Source organism: Artemia franciscana, chromosome 17 (assembly GCF_032884065.1).
Source record: "Artemia franciscana chromosome 17, ASM3288406v1, whole genome shotgun sequence".
NCBI lineage: Eukaryota > Metazoa > Arthropoda > Branchiopoda > Anostraca > Artemiidae > Artemia > Artemia franciscana.
In genome coordinates this window covers 21,936,898-21,959,454 of record NC_088879.1, presented here as the reverse complement: position 1 = coordinate 21,959,454, position 22,557 = coordinate 21,936,898, and the positions used below count along the sequence as shown (strand labels likewise).

Below are 22,557 nucleotides of genomic sequence, written 5' to 3'. Positions count from 1 at the left end.
TGTAATGAGGTTTCTCAGGGTGGAAGAACTGGTTAAAAATGGCCACTTGCCAGCCTCCATGGGGGCATCCCATACGAAGAAAAAGATTGATTTGGAAAACTCGCCCTGAAAACCATGTAAATGGGAATACGACCCTTAGAAATAGCAGATCCTGTGAACAAACAAGTTGTAATAACAAAATATAACAAGAGCGACCCTTGTCTATGGGAACCGAAATTTTAGAGAGCAAAGTTTTAATTACAATATAGCCTACACAACAATAAAATTTATTATTTAAACCGAAACAATATATGCAAAATATTCTGGATCCAATTTTTTCATTTTTACTATTTGCAAAACAAGATTTGCACAATACAGAAGTAGAGATTCACCCTTCCCCACCCCCAAAAAAAGCAAGGATAGAAAATAAGAAAATAGACTGCCACAGGAATCGGCTACATTTCAGCATTTTTGCTTGAACAGGGTCAAAACATTATTGAAGAAAATTTATGAGGACAAATATTATTTACATAGCCTCCGGTCTTATAGACCATACTGGGATTCAACCTATAAATTGTTCCTAAACATAAATTAAATAAAAACAAGTTTTTTCAACTGAAAGTAAGCAACAACATTAAAACTTAAAACGAACAGAAATTATCACGTATACGAGGGGGTTTGCCTCCTCGTCAATATCTCGCTCTGAACGATTCGAACTTTCAAATTTCAAATTTTGTTCCAGTTCTTTAAGAACGACCCCTGAATCACAAAAGCTGTTTAATTAGAATAAAAAGTTCTTTTGGAAGTGCTAAAAATACTTTTAGCTTAAGTTTGAGGTTTTGACGAGGGGACGAACCCCCTCATACACGTAATAATTTCTGTTCTTTTTAAGTTTTAATGTTGTTCCTTACTTTCAGTTGAAGAAACTTGTTTTTTTATTTAATTTTTGGTCATTTTTTAAGTAATGCTGGGACATCTGGTGCCCCCTTTTATGGAAAAGTCCCTTCCCCCATGGAAAAATTCCTCCATGGAAAGGTCTTCAAACGTAACTTCCCCCTCTGAGGGAGCTTACAGCCGTTTCCTCGGGGACTGTGGGGAATTAAGTCATCCTCAAAAACATAGTTATTAGAGTTTTTGACTATGCTGAACAAAATAGCTATCTCAAAATTGTTATCGTTTGACTTTTGGGAAAAATGGGACTGAATTTTGTTGAAGGGTCCTAGCTGCCCTCCAATTTTTTTCTGTCACTTAAAAAGACACTAAAACTGCCGTTCAAATGAGTCCTCTTGCTATATTCTAGGACCACTGAGTTGATACGATCATTCCTGAAAAAAAAAAATCTAAACTCCCCATCTTTGCAGATAGGAGTTTGAAACTTCTGCAGTAGGGTTCTCTGACACACTGAATCTGATAATGTGATTTTCAATAAGATATTATGACTTTTAGTTTTTTTCCTTTTTTTCCAAAAATAAGGCATATTTTCTAAGGCATGTAACTTTTGATAGGCAAAATTAAACTTGATTAAACTCATATATTTGAAATCAGCGTAAATATTCATTTCTTTTGATGTATCTCTTGGTATCAAAAAATATTTTAGAGCAAGGTTTCAGTCAATTCTTCCAGAAAATTCTCGAACCTGATTGCTGGCGTTAATCCTTTTATTTGAATTTTAAATGTTGAGACATATCCTTGTAAACTTCTAAAACACAAGTCTGGTTTCCACAAAGGGCGATATCCTGCTTACATTTCTAGTTTTTGGAGGGGGGATGGAACAAGATTCCAATGACTTCCATCAGGGCCCTTCAATCACAAAAATCGAATATAACTAAAACAAAATCTAAAAAACCCAAACTTATTCGATTTCAATCTATTACCAGTAATGATGCCTCCATGATTTTCATGGGAGCCCTATACCGGGATTACATGGGAACCCTATTCCGTCATTCCAACAAAAGCCAACATGTATTTGTTATGTCATATATTTCATATATGATATGATCTTTACGCTAAAGTTTAACTCTTTCTCTTAACTCTGCTTCTTAAAACAGTAAAACACTTTTAGTGTAAAGGGTGGGGTGTTGAGGAGGAAAAGCCCCTTTCATATACGGAGTAATTTCTGTTCGTTTTAAGTTTTAATGTCGCTCATTACTTTCATTAAAAAAAATTAATTTAATTTCTGGACGTTATTAATTAATGTATGTTTTGATCTTGGCTCTCCGTACATAAATAATTAAAACGAAATTTGCATAATTCTTTTTTGGCTAAATGGCTTTCTCATAGTTTTAATCGGAAGATTTTGAGAAAAAAGAAAAGAGGGAGGAAGCTTAGTTGCCCTCCAATTTTTTGATTACTTAAGAGGGCAACTAGAACTTCTAATTTTTACGAACATTTTCATTAGTAAGAAATAGACGTAATTTACGAATTAACTTACGTAACGAACTTCTATATTCGTATGTTTTTATTGCGTATACGAGGGAGTTCACCCCTCGTCAATACCTCGCTCTTTCCACTAAAGCTTTAAATTGTATCCCAATTCCTTAAGAATGACCCTTGAACCACAAAGGCCGTAGAATAAGTAGTTGAAATTACTAAAAATACTTTAGCGTAAAGAGCGAGATATTACGAAGAGGTAAACCCCTGATATGCGCAATAATTTCTGCTCGTTTTAAGTTTTAATGCTGCTCCTCACTTTCAGTAAAAAACTTTTCATATTTATTTTTTCATTGTTTTTTTTTTTAAATAATGCTAAAAAAATCCTGCGCCCTCTTCATTGAAAGTCTCCTCCCCCATGAGAAGTTTTTCCATGGAAAGATCTTCCCGCGTAACCCCCCCCCCCCACCTCAACTCTCCCTCCCAAACGAACAAAATCCCCCTGAAAACGTCCGTACACTTCCCAGTAACGATTACTATATGTAAACACAGGTCAAAGTTTGTAACTTGCAACCCCTCCCACAGGGACTGCAGGGGAGTAAGTCATCCCCAAAGACATGGTTATTAGGCTTTTCAACTATGGTGAATAAAACGGCTACCTCAGAATTCTGATCCGGTAATTTTGGGGAGAAAAAGAGCGTGGGAGGGGGCCGAGGTGCCCTCCGATTTTTTGGGTCACTTAAAAAGGGCACTCGAACTTTTAAGTTCCGTTATAATGAGCCCTCTCGCGACATTTTAGAACCACTGGGTCGGTACGATCACCCCTGGGGAAAAAAACAACAGAAGAAATAAAAAAAAACAAATAAACACGCATCCGTGATTTGTGTTCTGGCAAAAAATGTGAAATTCCACATTTTTATAGATAGGAGCTTCAAGCTTCGACAGTAAGGTTCTCTGATACGCTGAATCAGATGGTGTGATTTTCGTTAAGATTGTATGACTTTTAGGGGGTGTTTCCCCCTGTTTTCTAAAATGAGGCAGATTTTTCTCAGGTTCGTAACTTTTGATAGGTAAGACTAATCTTGATGAAAGTTATATATTTAAAATCAGCATTAAAATGCGATTTTTTGTGTAAACTATTGGTATCAAAATTCCATTTTTTAGAGTTTCGGTTACTATTGAGCCGGGTCGCTCCTTACTACAGTTGGTTACCACGAACTGTTTGATATGACAAGGTAGTTCTAATAATGTTTTTCGTTTTTTGATCTGATTTTTGTCTTAGGGGTTATAGACTATATCTGTTTTTTAAGATGGGGCGTGATCGTTTCCTACTAGTTTGCTAGCTGCCGCTGCAACCCGGATATTAAGGCGTCTCAGATTGTTTTATCTATCAGAATTGGAATTTCTTTCCTAATCTATTGACGTTCGTTTGAAATCGAAGACTTCTCCCCAAGAATAAGGCATCAGATAATAAGGTTAAGTTGCTAGCAACGGCTAGCAAGACTTTCTTGACAATTATGGCACTCTAATAATTGACTTGAATATTTTCGGCAATGCAGCTCGTTTTTGCTCATACTATTTGCTTATGCATTTGGTCATACTAGTCATTTTTGCTCATAATGTTGGTTTACATATTTAATTTGGCTCTTTCTTGTGTTACCTTCATTTCACCTTTGCTCCAACTTTCTCAAGTGTATGAATGGGGGGGGGGGGTATAAAAATGTTATTATGTCTATGATATATAATACCCAATCTTAGGCAAGAGATGTTACAATTGATATCAAGCACTTCACCAATTAGTAAAAAGTATAGATAGTCGCATATTGTGCATCGTATTTTCAACTACTCCAGAAGCTGACTTGGGTTGATTTTGAAAAGCCGAAGAATGTAGAAAATTTACGATTTCTCAGCTCCTTTATAACTTTATTTATAGTGTCTCTTTCCAAGAAGGAAGCCAGTTGCCATTAAGACTCGCGGTCTAGGGAGCCTCGACGGAAATTCTCTCCCATTAATTCTACTTGACGTCTCAGCCACCTTCTATCTATAGGTCATGAGTACTTTATTGGACATTTTTTACTTTTTCGAAAGGGGTATTGAAATAAATGCTCTGTTAAGGTGTCACACTACTGAGACATCCTTTTTTTGAACAAGAAAAGAGTATTTGACAACGCTTTTTGAATAGAGCCTAGTTTCCTTGAGTTTTCTCCGTGTTATTGTAAAGGTAATAAAAACAAAAAGAGAGAGAAGTCTCAAGATTAGGAAAACAAGCGAGATTGTGGCCAGTAGAAGGAAAAGACAAACTAAAACAACTCGGATATTTCGCCTGTATAAAACCAGTTGTCTTCAACGATAAGAAAAAGGAAGATGAAATATATAGCTTAGAATCAGATAAAATCTAAAAACAAGAAATAAAAACCGACGTCTATAAAAATAATTGTTGTTATTATGATTGAGCACCACAGACGCAAAATAGAGTTGCTTCAATGAGAACACTGAAATGATTGGATAAAATTAAATAAAATGAATTTGTAATTAATTATTTTATTGAGAAATAATTCTCTTGCTTGCTATTGCTGCTGCAATTTTCCTAGGTCTTGTATCCAATCCACTCCGCCTGTGATTTGTAAATAATTTATAACCCTCATTAGCTATTGTTTCACTTTTAAGAAGAATGTTATAAATCGGGTCAATATTTAAATTACCTGTGTCTCTATTTACTAAAAAATTAGCAAGAATATGATTTTTTTTTGTTTATTTCGATTACCTGCCTAGCCCACTTTGTCAAACCTATATAGTTTGACATGGCTGTGGCATCGTCAAATTCTACGCAATGATTAGGATGGTAGAAAATTTGAAAATAGAAGCTTGCAGAACGAAATTAGGCTTAATACTCTAAACCTAAGGGGAAAATACATATATATATATATATATATATATATATATATATATATATATATATATATATATATATATATATATATATATATATATATATATATATAAATAAGTATATATATATATATATATATATATATATATATATATATATATATATATATATATATATATATATAAAATCTCTACATCATTCAATTACAACATTCTACATCTACATCTACAATTTTACAACATCTCTATTTTAGTCTACTAGTCTACTACATCTCTAGTTTACTTTTTGTAAACTGCTTGTTTAGTTTGACTTTCATGATCTTTCTTTCTCTTTAAGTTTCTTCTTTAGATCTTGTGACAACATTTGAGGTACTATCTACTTCCTTATTGATCTAAAGACAGTTTCTTCTTTCTCGCGACTATTAAACGTTTCTAATTATCAAAGTTAGTGCCAAACTAACAAATCTTGTTTATATCTAATGGATATTTTAAGAAAAATATTTGGAATTGTTATTTAGAATTTCAACGCTGTTAAATCAACGGACTTTCTCAGAATTTTCAATCGATACAAACTTGGTCCTTTTTGAGGGAGAATGGTAGTTTGGCACCACAAAACGGTAGAATATACCATTTTTCGATGATAAATATATATATATATATATATATATATATATATATATATATATATATATATATATATATATATATGTATATACTTAAACATAATTCGACGTAGATAACTTCGAAGACCACACTGCCTTTCCATGACGAAAGTAAAACAGTTCAAAATAGGGATGATACCTTTTTATTGACAGTGAAATATAAAATTATTTAACTGGATATTTCGAACACATATACAGTGTTCATCATCAGCAGTAAAACTAAAAGACATCTAGACATGTCTTTTAGTTTTACTGCTGATGGTGAACACTGTATATGTGTTCGGAATATCCAGTTAAATAATTTTATATTTCACTGTCAATAAAAAGGTATCATCCCTATTTTGAACTGTTTTACTTTCTTAAACATAATGGATGCCAAAAACTGCAAAAAAAAATTAGAATTTGCTCTAATCCAACCACATTGGGTCATTGAAAGAGGACACTAAAACTTTTGGCTTCCATTAGAATGAGCCCTCTTCCGATATTCTAGGACCCATGGCTGGATATGAGCACCCCTCTTTCTTCTGGTGTAAAAAAAATCCACATTTCGTAGGAAAAAGAGTGAGACCTCAATAGTAGGGTTCTCTGATATGCTAAAACTGATTGTGTGATTTTCGATGTAGCTTTCATTATCAAAATCCCGTTTTGTAGAGTTTTGGCTATTATTGGGCCAAGTAGCTAGAAAACAAAACATAACCTAAAATCTGTTAAGACCCTTAATGAAATAAAAGGTGGCTTGAGCAGTAGAAAAGGACAACGAACTACATTAAAGTTCACTAACATAGGATGCCGAACTGTTTCAAAATCTTTTTGTGCAGCTACAGATAGGGGAATTCTATTCTACTGTCACTTCTCTCAAGGAGGTAAACTTTTTTCTATAATCTTAAGTGTGTCTTTTCCAGTAAAGTTGAATGCTTCTGCATATTTTCCCATAGTCTTTTTCTACTACAGTAGGGAAATTGAAGAGTCTTGGGCTATCATTATTATCTAGTAAATAGATATTATTAATTATGATGAAGCAATCTTCAATGCCTGTCTTAGAAAAGTACGAAGAGACAGAAAGACTTTGGGGTAAAGATCCATTCCTGATTAGTCAAAAGCATCTAAACTCGATAAAAAGAAGGGAGATTTTAAAAGATATAAGTTATTTTTGTTAAAGAAATAATATATGGATAAATAAAAAGGAATGTATGTCTGTGTCACCTGTATAGATTACTACACGATTCGTCCGATCGCCTAGAAAATTAGAGAAGTTTTTGAGTACACTCTTGTGACGGCTTTAGGTATGAGAGTTTTTCATCCCCTTTCCCTGAGGTACATTTAATATTTTGAATGCTTTTCACTCTGACTGAAATGAGAGATCCTGGAAACAAATACTCGAGAGTTGCTTCCTTTCATATTATTTTTATTTTCTGGATATCACTTAGCCAAACATGCCGACAGGTCAGTTAATAATCCTAACATAATTTTTCAAATACTTTTCAATTTTAAAATTATGATCGTTATTTTATATGTTGGAAATTTTTCCAGGGGAATTTTCCTAGGGGAATTTCTGCAGTGGATATTTCCTAACGTAGAATTTTCAGCGGGGATGGGGGTTTTTTCCACGGGTGATTTTGTAAGATGGGCAATTTTCCGCTTGGTGGAAATTTCTGGGATAAATTTTCGAATACTTTCTAAATCTAACAATATGATCATTATCCATATGTTGGGGTAATTTTAAGTGGGGAGGGGGATTTTCTGAGGATGGAGATTTTCAACGGAGAGTGAACTTTCCGCAGAGACGGATTTTCAAGGGGGAATTCTTTGAATACTTTTAAATTTAACAATATGATGAACACTTTTCCAGTGTAATTTTGTGCGGACAGGGAATTTCCTGCAGAGGGAAATCTTTACGAGGAAATTTTAGGTGGTGGAATTTTCTTGAATTTTCATTCTTTTCTGATTGCAGCAACGCGTTACGGGTAAGCTAGTTATTTATATTTAATAAATCTTAAAGCATAGCTGGACTATGGCTAGAGCAGGACAAAAGTGAGGAGAGAGGGGGAGATGAAAACTGAGAAAGAGAAAGAACGTGGGATGCAGAAGACAGAAAGAGATAAGAGGGGCATTTGGTATGTTTAAAGGTATTCAAATTACTTTGTTTTTGTATTTGATGTAATTTCCCTCTACCATTTTGTGTAATGTATATAAGTTGGTTTTAATTCCCTAAATGATATCCTCTGACAGGTAGAACTGATGTCAAATAATATTTTATAATGTTAGAAAAAGAAACAGGTATTAAGGAAATCCAGAATCCATACAAAATAAAAATTTCTGGTCTAAAGATTTTGGCAAAAATCATATTAAATTGGTGCAAAGTTAAAACAAGAGTTAAAAAAGATATGTTTTGGGGACATTTCTTATGTCCCCGAAACAATAGGCTTTTGTGTAGTTGTAAATCTGAGGAACTTACAGTTACACAACTTCCGCATAACATCTTAATTTCAGATGCCAGGCGAGGCGGAGAAAACACCCGGTCCTTCTTTAAATCCATGTGAGATAGGGGTTAATCTAGAAATCAGACAGAAATATTTGGTGCTTTCACACTTGAAGTCAATTTGAGAGACTTGAAATTGCCTTGAATAAAGTGTGGAAGGTTAACACCAAGTAACTTCTTAAAGAAAAATTCTGCCGAGCCCTTTATTGCATAGCGGAGCTCATGTGTAGCATATTAGCAAGAATCACCACTGGCTTATTATGACCATATTTGACAACTCTCGGTCACTTTTTCGACAGCTATTTGATACAAATCAAACAGTTCGTGGTAACGAACTGTAGTAAGGAGCGACCCGGCTCAATAGTAACCAGAACTCTAAAAAATTGAATTTTGATATCAATAGCTACATCAAAAGAATCGCAATTTAATGCTGATTTTAAATATATAAGTTTCATCAAGTTTAGTCTTACACATCAAAAGTTACGAGCCTGAGAAAATTTGCCTTATTTAAGAAAATAGGGGAAAACACCCCCTAAAAGTCGTAGGATTTTAACGAAAATGGCACCATCAGATTCAGCGTATCAGAGAACCCTACTGTAGAAGTTTTAAGCTCCTACCTACAAAAATGTGGAATTTTGTATTTTTTGCCAGAAGACAAATCACGGGAGCGTGTTTATTTGTTTGTCTTTTTGTTTTCGTTTTTTTTTCCCAGGGGACTTCGTATCGACCAAGTGGTCCTAGAATGTCGCAAGAGGGCTCATTCTAACGGAAATGAAAAGTTCTAGTGACCTTTTTAAGTGGCCAAAAAAATTGTAGGGCATCTAGGCCCCCTCCCACGCTCATTTTTTTCCCAAAGTCAACGGATCAACATTTTGAGATAGCCATTTTGTTCAACATATTCGAAAACCATAATAACCATGTCTTTGAGGATGACTTACTCCCCCACAATCCCTGGAGGAGGGGCTGCAAGTTACAAACTTTGACCAGTGTTTACATATAGTAATGGTTATTGGGAAGTGTACAGACGTTTTCAGGGGGATTTTATTTTGTTTGGGGGCGGGGCTGAGGAGAGGGGGCTATGTTGGAGGATCTTTCCTTGGAGGAATCTGTCGTGGGGGAAGAAAAATTCAATGAAAAGGGCGCAGGATTTTCTAGCATTACTATAAGAAAACAATGAAAAATAAACATGAAAACTTTTTTCAAATGAAAGGAAGGAGTAGCATTGAAACTTAAAACGAACAGATATTATTACGAATATGAGGGGTTCTAATAATACTTTAGCATAAAGAGCGAGGTATTTAGGAGGAGAAAAATACCTCGCTCTTTATGCTAAAGTATTTTTAGTAATTTCAACTATTTATTCTACGGCCTTTCTGATTCAGGGGTCATTCTTAAAGAATTGGGACAAAACTTACGATTTAGTGTAAAGAGCGAGGTATTAACGAGGATACAAACCCCCTCGTATACATAATAAAAATATAAGGTTATGAAAGTTTGTTACGCAAGTTAATTCTTAAGTTACGTATATTTTTTACTAATAAAAACGTTCGTTAAAAATTAAAAGTTCTAGTTGCCTTTTTAAGTAACCGAAAAATTGGAGGGCAACTAGGCCACCTTCTCCACCCCTTATTTCTCAAAATCGTCTGATCAAAACTAAGAGAAAGCCATTTAGCCAAAAAAGAATTAATATACAAATTTCATTTTAATAATTTATGTGCGGAGAGCCAAAACCAAACATGCATTAATTCAAAAACGTTCAGAAATTAAATAAAAAAAACTAATTTTTTTAGCTGAAAGTAAGGAGCGACATTAAAACTTAAAATGAACAGAAATTACTCCGTATATGAAATGGGTTGTCCCCTTCGCAATCCCTCGCTCTTTACGCTAAAGTTTGACTCTTTGCCACAATTCTACTTTTTAAAACAATTAAAAGCTTTAGCGTAAAGAGCGAGGGATTGCGGAGTGGACAACCCATTTTATATACGGAGTAATTTCTGTTCGTTTTAAATTTTAATGTCGGTCCTTACTTTCAACTAAAAAAATTAGTTTTTTTTTATTTAATTGTAGATTAGGAGCGACTCGTCCAAGTAGTAACTGAAATTTCAAAGCTTGGTGTAATTATTACTATTATACACTGTGTTTTGAAAAAGTTGCTAATCCCTTGCAACATTTATTGATTTATCTTGGACCTGCTAAGTAGTACCGTATATAAGATTTGAATTGAGGGGGGGATTTATCATGAAAAAAAATATTTGGTATATTTAACCATTAAATCACCTACCTTGTTATATTTCCTGCTGTTCAGAAAATAATTACCTTAATCCATGTATATGATCCCTCAATACGTTGCTATTTTTATTCTAGACTTGCTCTATGTTTTTAACATTTTTTCTTTTAGGTATTTTTCCAAGGATAACTGAAAGATTTAGAGGTTCAACACTTCATCCTCATTTACCGGTCTTATTGGTATGTCGAGCGACTGGTAGGCCACTCCCAACAATATCTTGGTCTTTGGATGATGAGCCAATAATCCTGTCTGAAAGGTAAAAACAAATAGATAGTTAAAATTATTCTTTTCATGTTTTATAAAATTATTCCAATAAAGCCATCAGACTGAATTAAAGACCTTTTGGTAATATATTCATTTTTACCTTTTGGCAAGATCTCTCTCGGAACTCTTTCGAAATTCCTCAATACTTAGAACACATTTTTACAATTTAACATCTCAATACATTTTGTATTTAGAAACTTTTAAGGCTCGTGATTCTGATAGTTAAACAACACAATTTCTTGATACTTTCAAGAATCTCAACCTTTTTCAAATTTGCACAATTCTTAGAGTTAGTATTCATAATTCGGCCTCACAAAGCCTTTAAATCTCGTGAATTTTATGTTTGATTTTCTTTGAGAACACATTGCCTCTACTCTTTATAAAAGTTTTACAATCCATAGACCTCATTTTCACAATTTGATAACTCAAAAGCCACCAGTTTTACAGATTCTTGTCAAATTTATATTTTGACTGTTCTTAGACTTGCAGTTTTTATATTTCAACAGCAAAATACTTTTAAAAGTTCAAGAATCTCAGCCCCTTATTCAAATTTTAATAGTCTTAGGATTTATTTTAATTACTAGACAACTCCGTGCCTTCAAAATTAAAGAATTTAATCTATTTTTGTACAAAATTCCACAAGGTATTTTAACTGCACAAGCCACAAAACTTTGTTTTTGCAGTTTAGTTTCATATTTTTACAAGCCTAAATCCTCAACACTTTGAGAATTAAAAACAAAAATTCATATTCCCATTCCTTTAACACTTATGATCTTCATACTTTGACTCCACAGTACCTGAGCACTTTAGAGAATCTAAATCTTTTTCAAACTGCCATGATTCATAGACATAGTTTTCCCAATTTTTCAACCCAAAGCCTTTAAATTTCAAGAGTCTTAACAATTCTCACATTGTTGTGTATTTTAAACTTTTAATCTGTGTACTTTGACAATACAATGACTTCAAAGTTTAAAATTCTTAGAACTGATTTTCATTACCTGACAACTGAATGCATTTCAATAAAACTAAGAAAAAAAACTAAAGTAAATATGTTTCGTAAATTTTAGCAATCTTATCAAAATTCGAATTTCAAGAAATTTAATAAATTTCAAGCTTTTAAAATTCTAAGACTTTTTTTAATACAAAGCCTTCGCAATTCAAGATGCTCAACTGTTTTCATAGTTCACATTTTTTTTTTCCTTTAATTTTCATGAGTTGACCACTCAAAGTCTTCAAATTTTTAAAAGTTCAGTTTTTTTAAATTGCACCAAGTCGTAGATATAATTTTTGCAGTTTCACACCTCATAGCTCTCAAAATTCGACATTTTCACAACATTCAGATTTTTACACTTCGAACACTTGAAATTTTTCTATTTTGGCAACCTGGCTTTGCATTTTCAAGAATCTAAGTTTTTTCAAAATACTTCAATTTTTGGACTTTGTTTTCATAATCTGAAAATTCAAAGCATTCAAAAATTCAAATAATTTCAAGAATCTTCAGAAGTTTCTTTTTTTACATTTCTAACGTTTTTAATATTATACTGTCATAGCAAAAAGCTTTATATCTTAACTGAATTTTGACCATTTCACTAGATTCCAAATTTCTTAGATATCGGTTTCACAGTTTTACTACTCCAAAGCCTTCAATTTTAAAGAATGGTTGCTTATTTCAAAATTTTACACTTCTAAGTCATTTTTTTTATATTTTGACGACACAAACCCTTCACACTTCCAAGAGGGCGATTTTTTTTTTCGAGGTTCAACAACTATTAGACTCAGTTTCCACAATTCCGCAACTCAAAGCCATCTCATTTAAAGATATAAGCAAATATTAGCAAGCATATTCTTGCTCATCTAATACATTTTTTTTTAATTTTCAGTACAAAAAGCCTTCGCACTTTCAAGATTTTCATTTTTTTGTAAATTTCTCAGTTCATAGGCTTAGTTTCAACAGTTTGACAAGACAAAGCGTTCAAATAACAAGAATCTTAACAATTTTTACATTTTGATAATTTTAGCAGTAGCATTTCCTATATTTTGACAATATAATATACACATTTGCAAATTCCTCGGGTTTTTTAAATACCCACCTTTATCTAGACATATGTCTATGACTATGATCCTCAGAATTTTTAACTCTCTTGAGTCAATAAGGTATTAGCCGATTAACATAGCCGACTACCACTTTCATAATTAGTAGTTTTTACTTTTCACTGAAAGTATTGCTTTTGGATCAACAAACTTTAAAGCATAGCAATGAGGCACCAACTAGCCACCAAATATCATTTTTCTATCCATCGCCGCCACAAAACTAAACTACTCTTCTTTCAAACTGATTGCGCTGAAAAAACTCTTGTTTCTTGTAGCATTTTAGCCTTGATTTTTCCTCAAGAACAATCTATTTCTCTTATGAAAGATTTATAAAAAAAGTATCAATTGTCGTTAAAAGAAAGTAATAAACCATATAAGAGCCTTGTTTTAACAGGATCGTTATGGGCCAATATGTTGAAGAAGAGGAAGTCGTGAGTTTTGTAAACATTACCGGTATTACGGTGGAAGATGGTGGTACATATCTTTGCAAAACTGAAAACAGAGTTGGCAAAGAAGTTCATTTTGCTTCAATCAATGTCTTTGGTGAGATAGTTCTTTTCATGTTCTTATACTTTCTTGCAGAAAAATACGTAAGCAGTTCTACTGTGTGGTAACTGCAAAAGTGCTTGTAACGTTTTTTTTCAGCTTTTCTGTTTGAGAGCTAATATATTTGATATTAAAATATATTTTTGCAAAATTTGAGTGCTTCAGGCTAAAATATTTAATCACTTGTACTTGTAAGCAATAGTTTTTTAAATAATCTTTTTTCTAAAAGTTGGAGGTTAATCGCATGGGAGCTTATAATGGTACAGGTCAAAAATTTCTATATAATTTCTCCTAGGTGACTGAAAGCGTCCTTACAACCTTTTTGTGTGACCCTGTTTAAAACATACATATATAATTTCCCCTTAGTATGAAGTAACTTTTTCTGTTTTGGTTTTAAGATTTGGGTTATTAAATGAACGAATATCTAGGTCACTTTTAAATCATTTCTATTTCGTTTGTTTTTTAAGTCAAGGTAAATTTATTTCTCTTATCAAATAGTTTTTGTTTCTTACATTTTTTTTTATTTGAATGTTATTTTTTTTATTTATGCTTAGTAAAAGATGTTTCAACATTAAGATTTGAAAATAATTTGTAATACTTGCGAGGTGGGGGTGGTATTAGGCGTCTTACAGACTCTTTCTATTCACATAGTAAAACCACAAGAGATCCAGTTTCAAGCATACACCTAGGTTACCAGATAATTGCCCTAGGCGGAGGTGTAAGCCAACAAAGATGCCAAACAAATGAAAGGAAATTATATTGTAGCAAACAAAAGTCTGGGCTTTGATAACTGATTTTTGAGATTTTGAAGACTTCTAGTGCCTTTAACAAAAATGCCACTTAACTTTCTTAGGGATAGGGGGGAGTATTCTTAACTGTAGTTAGAACTGTAGAATGTACTGTAGCTATAGAACTAGTGGACCCAAGTACTTTCGCAAGGAATGTACGTGGGACTTTGAATCCGACAGAATTAAAAGCTTTGCTTAATATCTGGTCAAATAAGGTGTGATGTAGTTATTTTTAAGCTGAAAAATCGGGTGGTGAGAGAGGGCGGGATGTTTGTGTAGGAGTTTAAAATAAGTTTTGAAAAAAATGTATAAATTCGGAATATTGAAAAAATCGTTCGCATAGAAAATGAAAACACATAAACAGTTAACACACTATTATTTAACCCTCTGGGGCATCACGCTTTGCCTCAGGATTTAAAGTCTGAATATTCTGAAAGGCGAGGCAAAAGCTTTGATTCGTTGCCACTAACTGTGTCCAAGGACGGTTGGAGTTTTTCACCTTTGAAATTCAATTAGGCCCTAAGCCTTTCGTTGTCGTTGCATAAAGCCTCTGCTTCTACGAGGATTATGAGTTCAGCCTATTATCCAACCTTACTTCTTTAGTTAACTCGAGATAGGGTGCTCATTGAGACACGAAAGATAAGATTTTGTTAGTTAAGTTGGATTTTCATGGGCGGAATGATAACTTTTACATAGGCTTAGTAAAATATTATTAGTTTATTGCAAAATAAAAATGGTGTGGGGGGATGAAAGCTTGTAACCCTCAAGAATAGTGAAGGAAAATTACTTGTTGAAAATGCCGCTATTGAAACCTAAACTGGATACTTACATTGCCCCACCCCCCTAATCAGCAAGGATGTTCATCTGTTTAGTCATCAGCACTGGCGTCTCCTGTTTTTTATCCAGGGTGAATGTATCGAATTACTAATTGAGACTGCTGGAAGAGGGCTCATTCCAATGGAAATTGTTATATCTAATGCACTTTTGAGTAACAAAAGTGATTGCGCAACAGCAAAGTGGCATTTTCTTCCATCTTGTGCGAGGAAACATCAAATTTTTTCTAAGGAGGGCCAGTATTCTGGAGAGTGGAAATTGTAATTTAGGCAATCATTTTAACATAGTTGAAAATACGAGACCAGAGATATCGACCTCCATCTTGAAAAAGAAGGAAAACTGCTTAAATCTATGTGCTTTTTGTAAATATGTCGTCGTAACTTCATCTTACAGTACCACATGTCACCCTTTTGGTGCCATTTCCAGAGTGGAATGGATGGGAAGCTTAACTAGGGTACCATAGCAATTTCTTTTATACAGAATCATCAAAATTTTGTTTACAGTCTTGAAAATTCCCCTCTCAACCCCCTTAAGAAAAGAAGTTTTTTAAATACCTAACAAAATTATGTTATTTTACCTGTTTTATGGTCATAAAAGCTACTGAATAATTTAAACGTAAATTAGCAAAGATACCTTGAGGGATAAAGATATCTTGAGGTATAATTTAAGGGAGGTAGTAATTAAAACCTTTAGTTAATACCCTATTTTAACAGTATCTCATCGCGACTTCTTTGCTTTATCACCTAAATCGTACATACATCTTTTATAATTATATCTAAAGAACTATCTAAAATTCCACAAAACTAGCTCAAGGAAACTGAAGTGCGACACTTTCCAATATTTGCAGAATTCTAAAATCAGTGCCGTACTGAAACCTGAACTTGCTTGAGTTTTTACATCTATCATAGTTATGTCCTAAGTTGTTGTTAAGAGATTACTCTGTTTTTGGGTGTTAGCCCAAAAGGACACTGCTTTTCTATCATAAACTCAAAATCCGTCGCATTGTTTTACCTGTAGTTTGTGCTGGTGTTGGTTTAGTATCCAGTAATCGTTCATTTTTAGAAGTCCAATTTTAGAAATATCAGAGGTCGGTTTATTTGAGCTAGTTTTGCAGATAAAATTTGCGCAATCTGCTTAGCAATACTTTTTATCGATGTAAGCTTAAACGTCACTCCATACTTCTATAAGAAAAACTTACATTTTGTTAATTAAAATATATTCTGGATGGATAAGGAAAGCATCTAAGCTGCGCTTGAAATTGTTTAGCAGAGTAAAATGCCTTCACCTATACGAGTTTAAACATTCAAGATACAAGGTTATATCGAACAAATACCTTTTAGCCAATTCTGTCAATGATGTCAAATCTTGGATCAACAAGCATATCTCAAAGCACTGTTACATAAATACAGGAAAGGCATATTCACAAAAAAGGAAATAGGTGGTTTTATGGTTTAGTATGGTCTAGTATGGTCTAGTATGGCCTAGTATGGTTATGGTCTAGTATATGAAAAGAAATGTTCATTAAATTCGTTCGTGGAGGTCACATTGAAATCTGTTTTAAATCTCTATGATAAAGATTTTCTAAATAAATACTATTCATAAATGATTATTTAGCCAGCTTAAATGCAATTGAAAGCTTCTAGAGATTTTGAAAGATCTTCAGTCGCATGAAAAGGTTTCCGCATTGATGTGGATGGAAATTTCAAAGGAAACATTTTCCTAGAAAAGCTTCCACAAAATTCTCTATTAATAGAGAGCGGATACTGAAAGTTTGGAGGATTAAAAATCAAATATTTCAGCTTCCAATTTTCAGAATTTCAGCTTGATAAGAATAAATATAGCAGTCTTACATAAAAGGAAATTGTTGATTTTCTTGTTGTTTTTTTCTTTTGTCAGCTAATAACGACAGTCCATGGACAGCATTTAACAAGACCACTCATCATAGTACAGCTCTTATGTGGAAAATCTATTTGTGGTATATTGAAATTGCGGGTAATTGATGTATAGTTTGCTTTCAGAATTACAAAAGTTTAATTTCTGCATTAATTTTATTTTGGGATGAGGATTTTTAGGGGACGATGTAGATTTAAAGGAAATACCAAAAACATCTGGATATGTGAAAAATATAGAATATATTCTAAAACATTGCACTATTGATGTATTTGCTGTAGATTCTTGTGCCTGATATATGAACAGATAATAAAAGATTGAGACAGAGACACCTCACCCCAAGGTGATTTCTTCTAATTGCCTCATGATGAGTTGTCCCACCACAAGTCAATTTCTTATTATTTAACGTGTATTTTCATGAAAAGAATCAGCATTATCCCATTTTGAGTTCAGATTCGTTTATTTCTCAATCATAAATGCATAAAATACTAAATATAGAAATATCTGACAGAGAGACAAGCTTGTTAAAAACAGATAAAAACAACTGAAGAAATAAATGGATAATCAGTCAAAGAAAGACATGACAAAGAAGAGAAAAAAATATAAGTGACATAATATTAATTACCACTCCACCCCGACGATAAAAAAAAGTTGTTTTTTTTTCTCAACCAGAAATGGGACAGCAAGAGGGAAATCAAGACCCGAGAAATATAAAAAGTAAATAAAAGAGTTAATAATAAAGAGTTAATAAATAAAACGTAAGTTCTGTATCATGATAGAAAAATCCCAGTGTTCTGGCTCCCCAGTATATACGTTCAATATGTATTCTACCGAAGTAAATAACCAAGGTAAGCAACCAAAACACATTTTTTTTAAATCACAATAATACTTCCGTAAGAGCTTTGAGATATCATAAAATCAGTTTACAACGTAGAGTAAGGTAGTTTTCTGGAAATTGCTGTAAAAGATAAACCAAAATAGTTATCAGTGAATGTGTTTCCTTCTGGTTTTGAAAGTATTTCAAATATTTTAAGAGCACCTGCTCTTACTAAAATATTTCGTAAATTTTATGAGTTAGTTCACATTGTCTGCAGATGAATTAGCCAGTATGAATCGTCTGGTTCTTATCAACCCACTAACTGTAGTGAGGAGCGACCCGGCTCAATAGTAACCAAAACTCTAAAAAATGGAATTTTGATACCAATACATACATCAAAAGAATTGCATTTTAAAGCTGTTTTTGAATATATAAGTTTCATCAAGTTTAGTCTTACCCATCAAAAGTTAAGAGCCTGAGAAAATTTGCGTTATTTTAGAAAATAGGGGGAAACGTCCCCTAGAAGTCGTAGAATCTTGACGAAAATCACACCATCAGATTCAGCGTATCAGAGAACCCTACTGTAGAAGTTTCAAGCTCCTATCTACAAAAATGCGGAATTTTGTATTTTTTGCCAGAAGGCAGATCACGGATGCGTGTTTATTTGTTTTTTTTTTCCAGGGGTGATCGTATCGACCCAGTTGTCCTAGAATATTGCAAGAGGGCTCATTCTAACGTAAATTAAAAGTTCTAGTGCCCTTTTTAAGTGACCAAAAAAATTGGAGGGCACCTTTACGCTAAAGTTTTTTACTGTTTTAAAAAGAAGAATTGAGAGAAAGAGTCAAACTTTAGCGTAAAGAGCGAGGCGTTGATGAGGAAGCAGCCTCTTTCATATACGAAGTAATTTCTGGTCGTTTTAAGTTTTAATGTCGCTCCTTACTTTCAGTTAAAAAAACTTGTTTTTTTTATTTAATAACTGTAAGGCTGTAAGGTGACCTTTTGCTATAATACTAATAATAATAATTTATTCATTACCCACTTGTCTTAACAATTTAAGTAGAGTAAAAATACTAAAGGAAAGAAAAACAATACAACACAGACAATACAATCAACACATTCTAATCAAAGGGTGGTAAGGACCCAAACGTTGACAGGCATCAGTAATCTAGCAAAAGTTTTATTTTTTTAACAAAGATAATATCAGTGGCACAAAACTTTCTAATAATATTCCGATCGATATTTTATGTTTAAATGTCGATAAATATAAGAGACTGTTTTTATCTTTTAGCAGTTACGAGGCAAGGCTTTTAATCAGTCTTTCAATGCAGCGGGAGTCTTCCTCTCTCTCTCGCTCTATCTCCCTCTGTAACCTAAAACAAACAGAAGCAACCATATTGTAATTCAAACTTAACATAAAATAATAACAACCATCATTAAATAAATGAAACCTAAAACTAAACGAAATTAAAAATTAATAACCAAGTCAAGTTCAAGACGAAGAGAAATTTCCACAAATAAAGGTTATGGTTGCGTCTGCCTTAAATGCCCTTGAAGGCTGAAGTTATTTTCACTTTCCTGGAATCTAAACAAGTTGCTTCAGAAATTACCAGTAAAGACTTAGAAAACAAAAGTCTCTATTTCTAACATCTTTATTAGAACATAAGATGAAAACTCAAGCTTTCGAATGAAATTGAGTCAAAAGAACGAGACAAATTTATTTTTTACCCGACCACTTTTTATAAGAGGATTGTCGTAAATACTTGGAAGGGGGCTTATTCCATTTCAAATTGAAAGCCATAATTCTCTTTAAAAAGTAGGAAGTGGCTGGAGTGGTCCCCTTCCGGGTCCTGCTTTGCTGCCTTCCCTCCCCCCGTATCTCTCATGGTATTGTACCAAATTTTGTGACTAGCATTTTGCTCAAAATGCTAAAATATTATGCAAAAACGACCCCGGGGATCAAACGATCCCTGCATAGTCCTGGGCAAGGTCTATAAAATGTATGAACTATTAATGGATAGGTAATATAATACAGTAAAAGGTGGATGTTTTACTTCGGGCGCCCGATCGGTTTGCAACTTCCAAGGATTGTTACTTGAACCAAGAGTAATACATTTTTTTGTTGGGAGGGGGTAGGGACTAGGGTTCCAGAGATGGAACAAAACTTTGCATTCTTGATATGGTTTACACTTAAAACCATAAGAAATTATCCCAAAACTGTAAAAAACAATTTTGAATTTGGGGGTTGGACCCCCTAAAAAGGGCCGAAAAACTGTTTTCCAATTAACTCAAAACCTGTATCGCGAAGTCCTTATGCCAACAAATAAAATTGGCTTTCCTTGAGTCCCAATATCTATTTTTATATGGGACACAGGCACCACCCCACTCCCCAAATAATGGGGCCAAAATAGTGCATTTTTTTCGGATCGACTTAAAAGTTTCAAGGATCTTTAAACGCCTAGAGGTAAAATAAACACCTAGAGCGCCTATAGAGTAAAATATTAACTCAATAGAGTTAAGAGCCCTCAAAAGAAAAATGTCTGATAATATTTGAAACTCTTAGCCATAAATCCCCAGGCCAGGAATAACCTATTTAAGGTGAAAAAAAAGTTTTCTTTCTCGACTTGGAGCTTCCAGTTGTCTTTGCCTGTCTTGAAAGGGCTATATATTTTTGTTTGAAGAAAAAAGGGTTAGGGGGCCTGGAAGTGGGCCAAAAACTTTATTGTATCTGATTATTTTGAAATCTTGCTGAGACTAATATTCTTCTTATATATTTGTTTGTACTTGACAATGAACTTTCATCTTGATGTTTCAAGAAACTGAGAAAAAAATGGAATCCTTTTCTTAGCATATTAAATAGTATAAAAAAAAGAAGAAAAGCAAAAATATCTTGACTCCATAAATCATATTTCTTAGAAATAACTTAAACTTAGACTTATGTAGAGCGTAAATTGATTATAAGCCCTGGCATTAACAATTCTGTTCCTCTTTTGTATTCATGGTGTTTTATTTAATGTTAATTAATAAGATTCAGCATGTTTCAAGCTCTGTCTCAAAAATAGTAAGTGGTTATTGTTTTATGTTCTATTTCATTTCTTTTAAGTTTTTTCTAATATCTAAGGATTTCTTCTGAAAGAATGTCCTTTTTTCTTCAGGACAGGATTTTCTTTCTGAAGCTCTGTCAGACAAAGATTAAAATTATTGTAAAAATAGATAATTTATTAACCTATATTTTTGATTTTGCTGTGTTGATTAATGTTGGGTCATTTTCTAATCGCTTTTAATTTTTTTCTGAAATTGTGTCTCAAAAAGAAGAAACAATTTTTGAGATGGTATTCGTTCTTCTGGTGTGTAATTATTGTTTTATTATTATTTTTTTTTTTAGGTCCTCCATACATTCGTCCAATGCAAAGAAAGACAGGAATTGCTAGCAAGTCTCTTGTCATAAAATGTCCCGCTTCTGGTTATCCAATTTTTAACTTTACTTGGTCTAAAGGTATGCAATTGTCTTTATCGCATATATTATTATCTAAAGGTATATGAATTGTGTCTTCTACATGTTCTCTTCAACAATGGATTAGTTGTATAGTCGTTTCTTTGCAGATGGAGGTGTAAGTAAAATAAGTAAAGTAAGTAAAATATTTATTACCCGTATTTTTCACATGAAACGAAACGGAGTACAAGGAAAAAATAAAAGAAAAACAGAGAAGAAAAACGGAGAGAAATTTAAAACACAACATGGAATACCACGTTACTGGGGTCTGCAATCCTGTGTTTATCTATCATATAAATATTTTTCGTCCACAAGGGGCGTCGCAGCAGGAACTTCATGAACCTAAAATAAAGGGACCGGAGCTTGCGTTTTTGGATGTCAGTTTATAAATTCCCAAATGGCACGGCATATAGAATATGCGGCAGTGCGACAGCGTTATACATATTCGCGAGATACTTTCGACATAAGAGGATAAACAACCCATACGCGGTGCAAAGTTTTTTCTCGACGTGTTTGACGAGCAGTAGACGAGTTTCGTTAAGGTTATGGCCTATGGGCAGACCCAGATACACGACGTGAGATGAAACGGTAATTGACTCGCTGCCCATCAGGAGGTGTTCAGGCTGAGAGGATCTACCGTTGAAAAAAAGAACTGCATATTTAGAAGTATTGAAAGCGCGGCCGATTTTTGGGTATTCATCACTTAGGATCGAGACATTCGATTGCAGACCCCTAATAGACCGACTTAGATTTAATAGATTGTCCGCGTATGTAATTAGCGACACATTTATATTCTTTGAGATACATGAAACATTGACACATGCATTGGCATTTAAAACGCTGCTATTGTACAAACTTGGGGATAATAATGAACCCTGGAGGACACCTTTCTTTACTAGAACAATCACTGATGTGATGCTGTTACCTATCTTTATACGCGTTTTTAAACGGCAATAGATATCGTACAGTACGCTAGTGTCACGGAGGCTTACACTTTGCTGGTAAGCGGCTAAAAGTGCCTGAGCTTGAATCGACGAATCAATCACTCTACTCACATCAAAAGCAACGATCCCTATAAGATCACCAGATTCGTGAGAATCCGCTAGAATAGCGGCAAGACTGAAGAGAGTGTGAAAACAACCTAGACTGGTCGGAAACCGACCTGGTGGTC

The 22,557-nt window shown here is 33.6% G+C and overlaps 1 protein-coding gene across 3 annotated transcripts in view; it reads left to right on the top strand.

The window, feature by feature from the left end:
* The window catches only part of LOC136038001 (cell adhesion molecule Dscam2-like), a 142,007-nt gene that overhangs the window by 857 nt on the left and 118,593 nt on the right, over positions 1–22,557 (top strand). For all 3 annotated transcript variants that reach the window (XM_065720916.1, XM_065720915.1, XM_065720914.1), the window contains exons 2-4: positions 10,778–10,922; positions 13,416–13,564; positions 21,279–21,389. In XM_065720916.1, coding sequence (XP_065576988.1) covers positions 10,778–10,922; positions 13,416–13,564; positions 21,279–21,389 — 405 coding nt within the window. The remainder of the gene's footprint in view (positions 1–10,777; positions 10,923–13,415; positions 13,565–21,278; positions 21,390–22,557) is intronic.